Raw genomic sequence first — 12,699 nt, forward strand, 5'->3', positions numbered from 1 at the left:
CGTGACACTATGTGGCGATGTATCTATGTGGCAATCCCACTAAGACAAAAAATGATGGAAGAAGGGCATGCCCCACCTTATGCCGGTCATCGGGGCATTCTTCCCACAACTACAGCTCTAGAAGGATACTTGTTTTGCCCCATCTTAGAGCTGACATTAAAAGAATATGTTCACAAGTGCCTCCTGTGCCAAAACGTAGAGTATGATCAGCATAAGACACTAGGGTCCAGGATTGTTACAACCATCACCAGCCCTAGATCAGCCATGGAAAGCATAACCATGGACTTAATCAGGGACCTTCCAATGACTCAAACCCGAAAAGATGCTATTTGGACCATTGCAGACCGTTTTAATGAGCAAGCACATTCCATACCAGTGCATGGGCTGAGTTTTGGTAACATATTGTGGAGTCCTTGCCTCACGCAGAGCACCGATTGCTTCTTGCATCTTTCAGATACATTCCCACATGTCGGAATTGAGACTTTTCTTTGCAATTTCCATTGGCAAAAGCAACTTCGAGCTATTGAATAAACAAGAGTGCTATGGAACTATCTCTTTGGCCACTGTCAAATTCGACTTCTTTGTCTCATGATTTGAAGACCTTGTTCTACTTCTTCTTTGCTTCGCACTTCATGGCTCTGGCTATTTGCTTTTAGGGCCTTTGATAGCATTAATAGTAGAAGTGGTGTAGTTAGGGGAATAAGAAGTAGACTGTATAGATACTTCACGAACATCATGGAGAAGAAAGAGAGAAGGGTCAGAGCAAGCAGGCTGATTTCTTCTTTGATTACCTTAAGCGTCTTGCTCTCTTGGTGTGTGTGCACTTTTATCATTTATGGTGTTGTGGCTGCCCGTTGGAATCTTGGGCATCTTACTTTTCTCTTTCTTGTTGATCGCAAGGTGCTTGCGCCTACTCTTGCAGCTGTCTTAGACATGCTTACTACATGAAAGGTGGATATGACCTTTCGTCAACTGATTAAATTAGTACCAAAATTCAAATGGCAATGGAAGGCTCTTACACAACTTACAGATAACCTCATAGGGGTTTAGTGCATATTCTTAATGTGCAAGAGCAGACATATGTGCAACTGTGGAAGCGTGACATAATCAAAGACAATTGGAAAATGCCTATATTGATGGGGGACCACAAGTATGTGTTATTACACACGCTTGCATGGAACAACACAGGTTACCCATGACATGAGACTTTAGTTTCCGAATTCTCTTACCAAAATGTCAAAGAATAAAGTGCTTGGGTGTGGACAGTGGTAGAAAACCTCGAGATTGAAGTTTTCAATATACCTGGATGAATCCAGGATAAGCCCAGATTCACCCTTAAAGGAAAGTGCAAGGTATAGACCCATGGTAGTCACCCACAAGACAATATAACCATCACCTCAATCGTGCATAGTATTGACTAAATACCACGACATCCCCACTAACGTCGTCAGTGGCCAATAGTGGGTGTAGAACTAGGTACTAACATATGCTCCCAAACACCACACACACCACACACACACACACACACATGAGCATACATCAACACAAAGTTCAGCGTACTGAGTTTCTGTCATGACTCCGTAGATCAAGGGCAGACTCAGCCATAATGAAGCTTAGCACTGAAGAAGCATTAAAGCAAAAAATTAGGACAAAAATGAGGTAGTTGATAGGGCATACGCACCACAAAAGATAGAAATAATTAGCACAATATCAACTGGTCGTAACTCGGACGAAAACATCACAATGTGAAGTTTGCATGTCTGCTATACGACTAAAAAATATACCTGGATGAATCGAGGATAAGCCCAGATTCACCCTTAAAGGAAAGTGCAAGGTATAGACCCATGGTAGTCACCCACAAGACAATATAACCATTACCTCCATCATGCATAGTATTGACTAAATACCAAGACATCCCCACTAACGTCGTCAGTGGCCAATAGTGGGTGTAGAAATAGGTACTAACATATGCTCCCAAACACAACACACACCACACACACACACACACACAGACACACACATGAGCATACATCAACACAAAGTTCAGCGTACTGAGTTTCTGTCATGACTCCATACGGCGTAGATCAAGGGCAGACTCGGCCATAATGAAGCTTAGCACTAAAGAAGCATTAAAGCGAAAAAATTAGCACAAAAATGAGGTAGTTGATAGGGCATACGCACCACAAAAGATAGAAATAATTAGCACAATATCAACTCGTCGTAACTCGGACGAAAACTTCACAATGTGAAGTCTGCATGTCCGCTATACAACTAAAAAAATATACCTGGATGAATCCAGGATAAGCCCAGACTCACCCTTAATGGAAAGTGCAAGGTATCGACCCACGGTAGTCACCCACAAGACAATATAACCATCAGCTCCATCATGCATAGTATTGACTAAATACCACGACATCCCCACTAACGTCGTCGATGCCCAATAGTGGGTGTAGAACTAGGTACTAACATATGCTCCCAAACACAACACACACCCCACACACACACACACACACACATGAGCATACATCAACACAAAGTTCAGCGTACTGAGTTTCTGTCATGACTCCGAAGATCAAGGACAGACTCAAGCATAATGAAGCTTAGCACTAAAGAAGCATTAAATCGAAAAAATTAGCACAAAAATGAGGTAGTTGATAGGGGATGCGCACCACAAAAGATAAAAAGAATGAGCACAATATCAACTCGTCGTAACTCGGACGAAAACTTCACAATGTGAAGTCTGCATGTCCGCTATACGACTAAAAAATATACCTCGATGAATCGAGGATAAGCCCAGATTCACCCTTAAAGGAAAGTGCAAGGTATAGACCCATGGTAGTCACCCACAAGACAATATAACCATCAGCTCCATCATGCATAGTTTTGACTAAATAATACCACATCCCCACTAACGTCGTCAGTGCCCTATAGTGGGTGTAGAACTAGGTACTCACATATGCTCCCAAACACAACACACACACCACACACACACACACATGAGCATACATCAACACAAAGTTCAGCGTACTGAGTTTCTGTCATGACGGAGATCAAGCGCAGACTTAGCCATAATGCAGCTTAGCACTAAAGAAGCATTAAATCGAAAAATTTAGCACAAAAATGAGGTAGTTGATAGGGCATACTGTAAGGTGCAGCGGAATGAATGTTGTTCTTTCTTAAGATTAGTGATCCGTATTTGCTCAAGGTTCCTTTTAGTTCTTAGGGAAGGTAGAGCCTTCCGTTCCTTAAGGAGAGTGCTATGATCACCAACAAAGTGAGTGGATATTGAGCGTGCAAGTGTATGAGACTAAGAGTAAGAGAGAAGAGAGATACGACACGAGAGACGTTGTAAAACCCTCCTCCGAAGGCCCCACTCTCGTCGGCGAGAGTGGTCTACTTATGGTTGCACAAAGGTGTACAATGATGACGCATCGACTGATGCAACTCGTGACTATGTCGGTGACGACGATGATGACTTTATGGCTGAAATCGATGTTCTTCTTTCTGCTGTCCACAAGGAGTCTTTGGCTGAAAATATGGGACCACTTTGGGGTGCTGAAAATGACTGTTTTACTGCTGTTTTGTGGCTGAAAATCCCTAGTTTGTCGCAAGACTTATGGCTGATAAAAACGCTGAAGAATAGCAGATGAAGGCTGCGTTTTAATGGCTGCACTTGAAGGCTGAAAACGCTGATATCTGTTGTGACAAAAGGGCTGAAAACGCTGTCCTTTTGGTCCTCTATGGCTGGAAACAAAGGCTTGCTGCAGGTTCTTGAAGGCGATCCCAAAAACGCTAGGTTTGAGGCTGAGGCTGAGGCTGAGGCTGAGGCTGAGGGCGATCCCAAAACGCTAGGCTTGTGGCTGATGGGGATGGACTCACCAAGGAAGGCTTGGAGAGGATCCTGTTGAGAGAGGGAGGGAGTACCTGTTGCTTGGGGGTCTGTTGTGCTCCTTGCTCATCTGCCCAAGAGTGCTAACTTGGGTTTGCTTATATATTAACTTACCCAATTTGCCCTACTTAGTTCCCAACAAAAGTCACTTAATAAATAAGTGAAAAATGTCAAAAATAGGAAAAATAGGATAAAGTCACTGGAAAAATCCCCAAACTGACTCTGATGGAAATGCCTATGCTTATGCGGTGTGCAACCAGAGGATATGCATCTACACTAAGTGACTGGGCATGCACGGTCTACGAATAGACTCACAAAAGTGCCAGATCACCACTTCTAATCTAGACTGACTGGACACATAGGGTTGGATGTGTCACGTGACATCCCCTCCTTTTTAAAGTGAGGTACTGGTACCGAGCTGTACGGCGTCGAAGGAGATCGCCAATAACATCCGGAATCCTGGAAGGGACTCCTTACCAGGCCACTCTGATGTGTGGGTCGTGCGGTACTTGAACTTCATAAAGGTCTGCAACGCTTGCTTCTCTGGGCCGCGCCGAAAGCGACACAAAGTCTTCTGTAGCTCCTTCAATGCTTCAACTTCGTCTAGAGTCATGCTTCTTTCTTCTTCAAGAATCTCCATGGCTGAAAATTCCTGAAACCATTTCCAACACAAAACCATGAACATACCTATTCCAGGTAAAGTGACTGGAAAAAATCTTGACTTTCTCAAAGATTGTGCATGCAATGTAGATGAACAAAGAGATGGAGTGCTAAACTGTTCACCACATACACGCAAACAATGAGATCGAATCTTTCTCTTATGATCTAGAGCAATCATCTGTGGCAATTCATAACGAAAATGCCCATGCTTCGTGCTCATACTTTCATGTGCTCCTTCGGAAACTGTGTCATGCCAAGGAAGAGACATGGAATGTGACTTCCTTACATACATACTTTTCAGCTTTTCATGAAAAATCCGCATACATTCGTGATCATCCATGAGAGAAACGTGCTCAACATACAATATGGCATGCCTAGGAAAAGGGATCACATAAAGATGCTGACTAAAATACGGAAACGATCACAAATGAAACATTTGAACAATGCGTGCGTATCAATCATCCGAACACATAATACTTCCTGTGAGGGTTCTTTGGACCTAGGCTCGAGAGCCAAGATCGATCCTTCGTGATTGATCGAATCTGCAACAAGGTTAGCTTCGCTAGAAAAAGCATCAACTAACACATCATCTTTGTGAACAATCACATCTTCTTCATGCAACTCATCATGCTTGTGAGAAATCATATCTTGATGCAAATCATCATGCTTGTCTTTATCATCCAAATCATCATGCTGCTCACAATCATGCAAATCCTGTGTGTCATGCTTTGGAGAAAAAGAGATTGAGAGAGTCTCCTTCTCCGGAATCCTTTCAATCTTGTCCTGCATATTAGCAATGAGAGATGGAGAATAAACAATGTCCTCTCCATGAATGACAATGGGAGAATCACTTTTGGCATTGAGAGTGAAAGTATTAGCCTCCCAATCAATAAGAGGGTTAGCATCACGAAACCATTGAATGTCCAAAATCATATCACATCCTGAGAGAGGAGAGACAACAAATCTTCTAGTGAAGGCAGCTTTTTGAATTGCAAACAACACATCAAGGCACTCCTCCGTGATGAGAGCGTCCATACCGGGAAGAAAGCCAGAGACCTCGATAGGAGATCTCTGACTAACTTCTAGGCAGGCTCTCTCAACAAGAGAGGGACTGATCACATCATGCATACTACCTGGGTCAAACAATATGACAAAACGCTGCCTCGACGTACAACCATAACATTTAATGAGAGAATCATCAATGGGAGGGTCATGAGAAACTTGGGGCACACTCGTGTTATCATTAATTGCATTGACAGAGGAAGTGGGTTCTATGGATTCTTTAGCTTCATTCGATTCAAGCTTAGCACATGTCCTTTTTATGTGACCCTTAATGTGACAATGAAACGACCTTCCTTAGAATAAGTGCTTTGCTCTTCCGACGTGATGTATCCTCCTACAATTCCTTGTGCTACCTTTTCATCTGGAGTAAGCTTAGGTTTAGCAATTGTGTTAGCCTTACCCTTAGATTCATTGGAAGAATTCTTTTCTGAGAGACTGTTGGAAGATTGGTTAGAGGAGTTACCATTCTTACCGTTCTGAGCGTTCTGAGAAGTTTGTGAGGTACTTATGGAAATCTTGTTCTCCTTAGGCTTTCCCTTGTTGTGCTTCATCTCTTGTGCGAGAGTAATCGCTACCGCCTTGTTGAGATCGATTGGATCGAGCACCTCTACATCGTACTTGATATACTCGTCCAATCCACAAAGGAATGCCTCTTTGCGTTCAACATCCGACTTGCGTAATTGGGTACCTAGCTGCAAAACACGATTAGAGAAAGACATAACCGGCATACCGTTTTGCTTGAGTGCGCGCCAATCGTCCTTCAATCATGCAAGGTATTGAGGTGGCATAAACTGCGCCTTGAGCTTGTCTTGGAAATCAACCCAACTAAAAGAGAGGGGTGTGAAATCGTCAGCTTCCTCTATGTGCACGGCTAGCTGTGCCTCTTGCCATGCATGGTACCAATTGATGGCATCACCGGCAAGGTACATAGCTGCCGTCAAATTTGCTATTGCATGTTTTCTTAGTTGTCGCAAAATAAGCATTAAATTGATGCAACCAAGAATGAATAACCGTAGCATCCATCTTACTGTCATACTTACTGAAGGTCAACTTCTCTGTGACCGGGTTGTTGGAGTCCGAATCGTGGCTTGCGCCACTTGATGAACTCCCACGATCTTTGGGCGGGTCGGACTTTGAAGCAAGTACTTCCCGAATCAATTCTTGAGTGCCGCGTTCTCCTTCAGCTTCACGCTCAATCTCCACAGCCACTCTTTGAGCCGCACGATCGGCCTCAATGGCCGCGCTTCGTGCTGCCTCTTCCGCCTTTCATTGTTGTTTTCGTTCTTTGCGTTCGTCGCGCTCGCGTTCTAAAGCAAGGCGATTTGCTTCTTGTCTAGCCATCATAGCCATCTGCTGGACCATTGTCTCCATAGAGTTTGTTGCACTTGGTGGCGTAGATGGCGAAGGAGGAGGGTTGAAGAAATCTCCTGGTGGGGAAAAGTTTTCGTCGCCTCTCTCATGCTCATCACCTGTATGCAAAGTATCCATTCCGCTTCGGGTGACGACCATGCACTATGATCTTTGATTCTTAAGTTCGCGAGGAACTTGGGTTCTTGAGGGTCTTGGGTTCTTGGGTGCTTGAGGATCTTGAGGTTCTTGAGGTTTTCTTTCGCTTGCAAACCATGTTTGAGAAGGATCTTCTCTTCACCCAAGTTCTACTCTTTTCCACGGACGCACCCCTTGGCGACCTTGTGCTCACAGCAAGGTTGCTTTTTCCCCCCTCACGTCGATTGGCCGGCTGCTAAGTGCACGGTCCACTCTCAATGAGTGAAAAGAGACACAAAGGAAGGCTGGACAAGCCCTTCTTTCTTGGGATTCCTGTCACTCTTCAACAAAACACGATTAGGAATCGACACGCCCAAGCGAACTTCGGTTCGTGCAACCTTAACAAGCAAAAAAATTCTTGTGGTTCTTCCCTTGAGTAGTACAGAACACTTCCAAAGCTCTGATACCAATGTAAGGTGCAGCGGAATGAATGTTGTTCTTTCTCAAGATTAGTGAACCGTATTTGCTCAAGGTTCCTTTTAGTTATTAGGGAAGGTAGAGCCTTCCGTTCCTTAAGGAGAGTGCTATGATCACCAACAAAGTGAGGGGATATTGTGCGTGCAAGTGTATGAGACTGAGAGTAAGAGAGAAGAGAGATACGACACCAGAGACGTTGTAAAACCCTCCTCCGAAGACCCCACTCTCCTCGGCGAGAGTGGTCTACTTATGATTGCACAAAGGTGTACAATGATGATGCATCGGCTGATGCAACTCGTGACTATGTCAGTGACGACGATGATGACTTTATGGCTGAAATCGATGTTCTTCTTTCTGCTGTCCACAAGGAGTCTTTGGCTGAAAATATGGGACCACTTTGGGGTGCTGAAAATGAATGTTTTACTGCTGTTTTGTGGCTGAAAATCCCTAGTTTGTCGCAAGGCTTATGGTTGATAAAAACGCTGAAGAATAGCAGATGAAGGCTGCGTTTTTATGGCTGCACTTGAAGGCTGAAAACGCTGATCTGCTGCGACAAAAGGGCTGAAAACGCTGTCCTTTTGGTCCTCTATGGCTGCAAACAAAGGCTTGCTGCAGGTTCTTGAAGGCGATCCCAAAAACGCTAGGTTTGAGGCTGAGGCTGAGGGCGATCCCAAAACGCTAGGCTTGTGGCTGAGGTTGAGGGCGATCCCAAAACGCTAGGCTTGTGGCTGATGGGAGTGGACTCACCAAGGAAGGCTTGGAGAGGATCTTGTTGAGAGAGGGGGGGAGTACCTGTTGCTTGGGGGCCTGTTGTGCTCCTTGCTCATCAGCCCAAGAGTGCTAACTTGGGTTTGCTTATATATTAACTTACCCAATTTGCCCTACTAGTTCCCAACAAAAGTCACTTAATAAATAAGTGAAAAATGTCAAAAATAGGGAAAATAGGATAGTCACTGGAAAAATCCCAAACTGACTCTGATGGAATCTGATGGAAATGCCTATGCTTATGCGGTGTGCAACCAGAGGATATGCATCTAGTGACTGGGCATGCACGGTCTACGAATAGACTCACAAAAGTGCCAGATCACTTCTAATCTAGACTGACTGGACTGACGGGAACCCTGCTATGGTGTAGCTTGTCCACGGACACATAGGGTTGGATGTGTCACGTGACACATACGCACCACAAAAGATAGAAAGAATTAGCACAATATCAATTGGTCGTAACTCGGACGAAAACTTCACAATGTGAAGTCTTCATGTCCGCTATACGACTAAAAAATATACATGGATGAATCCAGGATAAGCCCAGATTCACCCTTAAAGGAAAGTGCAAGGTATAGACCCACGGTAGTCACCCACAAGACAATATAACCATCAGCTCCATCATGCATAGTATTGACTAAATACCACGACATCCCCACTAACGGCGTCAGTGCCCAATAGTGGGTGTAGAACTAGGTACTAACATATGCTTCCAAACACAACACACACACACACACATGAGCATACATCAACACAAAGTTCAGCGTACTGAGTTTCTGTCATGACTCCGGAGATCAAGGGCAGACTCGGCCATAATGAAGCTTAGCACTGAAGAAGCATTAAATCGAAAAAATTAGCACAAAAATGAGGTAGTTGATAGGGCATACGCACCACAAAAGATAGAAAGAATTAGCACAATATCAACTCGTCGTAACTCGGACGAAAACTTCACAATGTGAATGTTAAAAACTCATGTATCTTTGCATGTCATGCCTGCAGGTTTGGAAGCCTTTCCAATCACCTTGGGAAGGCCATAGCTATAAGCTGTTGGTGCTAGACAAGATTGGCGGAAGGGAGTGATCACTCTGTATTTAAACAAGCAAGGTGACCCTAAGAGGGAGTTGGAAAAGACTCTAATGAATAAAGAGAATACTTTTGAAGACGAATCTACAAGCTCTTCAAGCAATGAGGAGCTCACCAGTGATGACAGCAGCAGTGGTGTACCTTACTACTGTAGAAAACAAGACCTATGGGTTACGTTCTATAATAGACATCGAAGAGGCTTTGGAGGAACCTTTTGAGAAAATTAAAGAGTTAATGCAACCAAAGATCAAGATGGCCAGAGAGGAGAAAAAAACCACTCCACAAGAGAGAGGGTGCCGCACAACCCAAAAACAGTGGCTACTGCTGCTCAATGAATCGTCGATACAAGGGCAGGAAGGAATACGTACATAGAGGTCCCCCTGTGCTCCCGCACACTCCTCCAGGAACCCATGACCTCATGAAATGGAAGCATCCCTGGATAAAGTACCGGCATCTGCAAGGGTGCTGACCTCTAGAGACCCTAGGAGAGGGGTTTGCCAGCCTATCGGGTAGGCAACAGCACATACATGGCCAAAAACGGGTTGAGGAAGATATGTCTACCTCAAGCACGGCCGAGCACAGCTATAAAGCAGCCCTTACTCCCTCGTTAGCTCTTGAAGGGTACAGAGGCCACACCGGACACGAGGTGATACTATTAACAGACACACACTCCCGAGGCTAATATAGACTAATAGCTTATGCTTTATTGAATGCAATATGCTGGTGAGATAGGTTCCATAAGTATTTTTCTAGAGGGTCCAAGAGACTCTTTCTAGGTTCTCTAATTGGACCCTTACATATCCTGGGACACTTCAAAGCCCACCAACTTTCTAAACATTTTCTAGGTTTTGTTGATGATATACTCTGGTTCTAGCATGAACATTATTGAGAAAATATCTCTACATAAAGGTAAATACTAGCATTGGGAATTTGTGATAAGCATGAACTTAAAATCGCACGAAAATTAACATGAAAAAGTAAAATCCTGTTCTGAAGCCTAGTTTTCACGCCTATAGTAAAATTATGTTCTGAAGCCTAGTTTTCACACCTATAGAAATTGTGATAGTTTAGGGAGCCAATATTTAGAAATATTTTAAATGTACTATTGAGGGTTGTCATAAAAACTTTGCAATCTCTTTTTAGATTACAATACAAACACTAAAAATGTCCTACTTAGTTTGAAAGCAAAGCCCCCCAAAAACCAGGTTCAAGCTAGATAAACTGACTATAAGAGTCCAAACTGACTATAAGAGTCCAAAGCACACGGCACTTCTCCATTTGCAAGAGAAACCAAGCTTGTGAAAAATATGATCACAAATCTTATCCATCGGACAAGTCAAAGCACAGTCATGTACATATGCTCAAATCAAATTGTTCTTGATTAGCCAACCTTCCGATGAATGTTGATTGCACCTGGTATCCTGCCACCATGCTTGGACCTTCTGACAAAGCCAGTATATTGCTCTTGGCTCCTGGCGTCTATAATCCTGACATTAGGTTCCCCAGGAGTTCCGGCGCCATGTGCTTGCTCCTCTAAGATCAAATCAAGAACCTCCCTCGATGTAATCCAAGGAATGAAATCACCTTTCCTGGGTTCAAACTTCGTATATATCTAGCAACCAAACAGTTTCGAAAAATAATAGCCCATCCATCCTTCTTGACAAAGCAAAGTGCACCAAAACCTATAATAGAGAGTTACCTTGAGGGGACATGGTGCAGTAATCTCCATTTCACGGTCTTCTTCTATCCACTGCTGGCAAAAGTAGGTTTCAAGCCTGAACTAAATTCTGAGATAAATTTTAACCAGTTTTATTCCTCAAGAATAGTAATGATATGTGTCTCTGTTTTTCCCAACATATGGACTGAACTTATATCTTGAAGCTAAGCATTCAAATTTCTATAACATGAACTGGAGAACAGCAAACAGCAAAAGCCTACTGTTATTTTTGAATTAATAACCTTCTTCCAGCCACCATCAAGGACAAAAACAGAAGGGTGCCCATGCGTGACTAGTGCCCACCAAACACGTGGAGCAAGTAGCCCATCACCAGAGTCATAGACGACAACAGACTTTTCTGTTGAAACACCTTTTGCTTCCATCTGTTTGGAAAAAGAGACCACTGTCACCATATGCATGCAAACAAGTGCACACGTCTTTCTTCTCTAATAGAAACATATGTGCTTACATGTCTAATATGCAATGCTAAAACACCTTTCAGAAATTACTAGTGGAAACCTCCAGAAACACACTCAAGAGGCACGAGGATCAAGTCTCCAATACCTAGCTTGCAACTGATAAGAGAACCAAAAAAAGAAAAATTTGTCACATGCACCCTCTCTTGATACAAACTGACACGCTGGATTACCATCACCGACAAGGTGCACACATGCACACAGCACTACCCGCCTGCATTATTAATTCATTTTAATGTGTCGTATTGTCTTTGTAAGCCTCTTGACAAGCTTTGCACGCATGGAACCTTGCATTACATAGACGCCCAGAGTTGTCTAATATTGCAGACAGAAGAATATAAACTAAGTTGCATTGCACATTATATGGTGTACATATGATACGCTTTAATCCGGCGTATTATACAACACCTCATATTAATGTATTATATGGTGCCACATCAGCAAAAACACCATCTTGTATACTTTCCTAACAGCTCGATCGAACTACAATTCGATCAAATTATTTGGTTTGATCGTACTGATAACAAAATAAGTTTTTCTATATATGAGGCACTTGCAGAGCTTTTCACCATTGCGGACATCTTTCTAAAAGCTTTGCCTTACATTCACTACAAAGGTGAACTCTAAAACAAAAAACTACTACTGCATACAATCAAGGATACCGGTAGCTCGAACCCCACCCCTTCCACTTCTAACTTCAAAGCATGTGGTGTAGCGTCAGTAGGTGATCAACAGACACATAGGGGTTCTACTTTGCACCAAGCATTTCACAAGCAATGGTTGCTTAAGCTACATCTAAAGTAGACCCAAGATTTTGTCGCATGTGGAATTCGCTTTAATGTCATCCATAATCCTGTAATAGACTTGGACAAGCCGAAGATCTAATGCAACACAAATGAGACACTAAAGAAGCAGAAGAAGTTTTACCAACTTGCAAAGTCTTCTTGAGTGGCCTATTTTTAAAGAGGAGTTCCCACCAACTTACGGGATCCCATCCGATGGGACCTAAGTGACCTAAAGACATTAAAACAAAGCAAGACCCACTCCCACACACACAGAAGAATTGCGTAAAACCATGATGGCGT

At 43.3% G+C, this 12,699-nt stretch overlaps 1 protein-coding gene across 1 annotated transcript in view; it reads right to left on the bottom strand.

Annotated features, from left to right (window-relative positions):
* Positions 1–12,699, bottom strand: part of LOC147463006 (uncharacterized) — a 114,296-nt gene that overhangs the window by 58,854 nt on the left and 42,743 nt on the right. The window contains exons 5-7 of the mRNA XM_086486686.1: positions 11,360–11,521; positions 11,121–11,174; positions 10,812–11,033 (exon numbers count right to left, since the gene is read on the bottom strand). Coding sequence (XP_086342812.1) covers positions 10,812–11,033; positions 11,121–11,174; positions 11,360–11,521 — 438 coding nt within the window. The remainder of the gene's footprint in view (positions 1–10,811; positions 11,034–11,120; positions 11,175–11,359; positions 11,522–12,699) is intronic.

The sequence above is a fragment of the Adiantum capillus-veneris genome, chromosome 2, assembly GCF_014529385.1.
Source record: "Adiantum capillus-veneris isolate H3 chromosome 2, ASM1452938v2, whole genome shotgun sequence".
NCBI classification, from domain to species: domain Eukaryota; kingdom Viridiplantae; phylum Streptophyta; class Polypodiopsida; order Polypodiales; family Pteridaceae; genus Adiantum; species Adiantum capillus-veneris.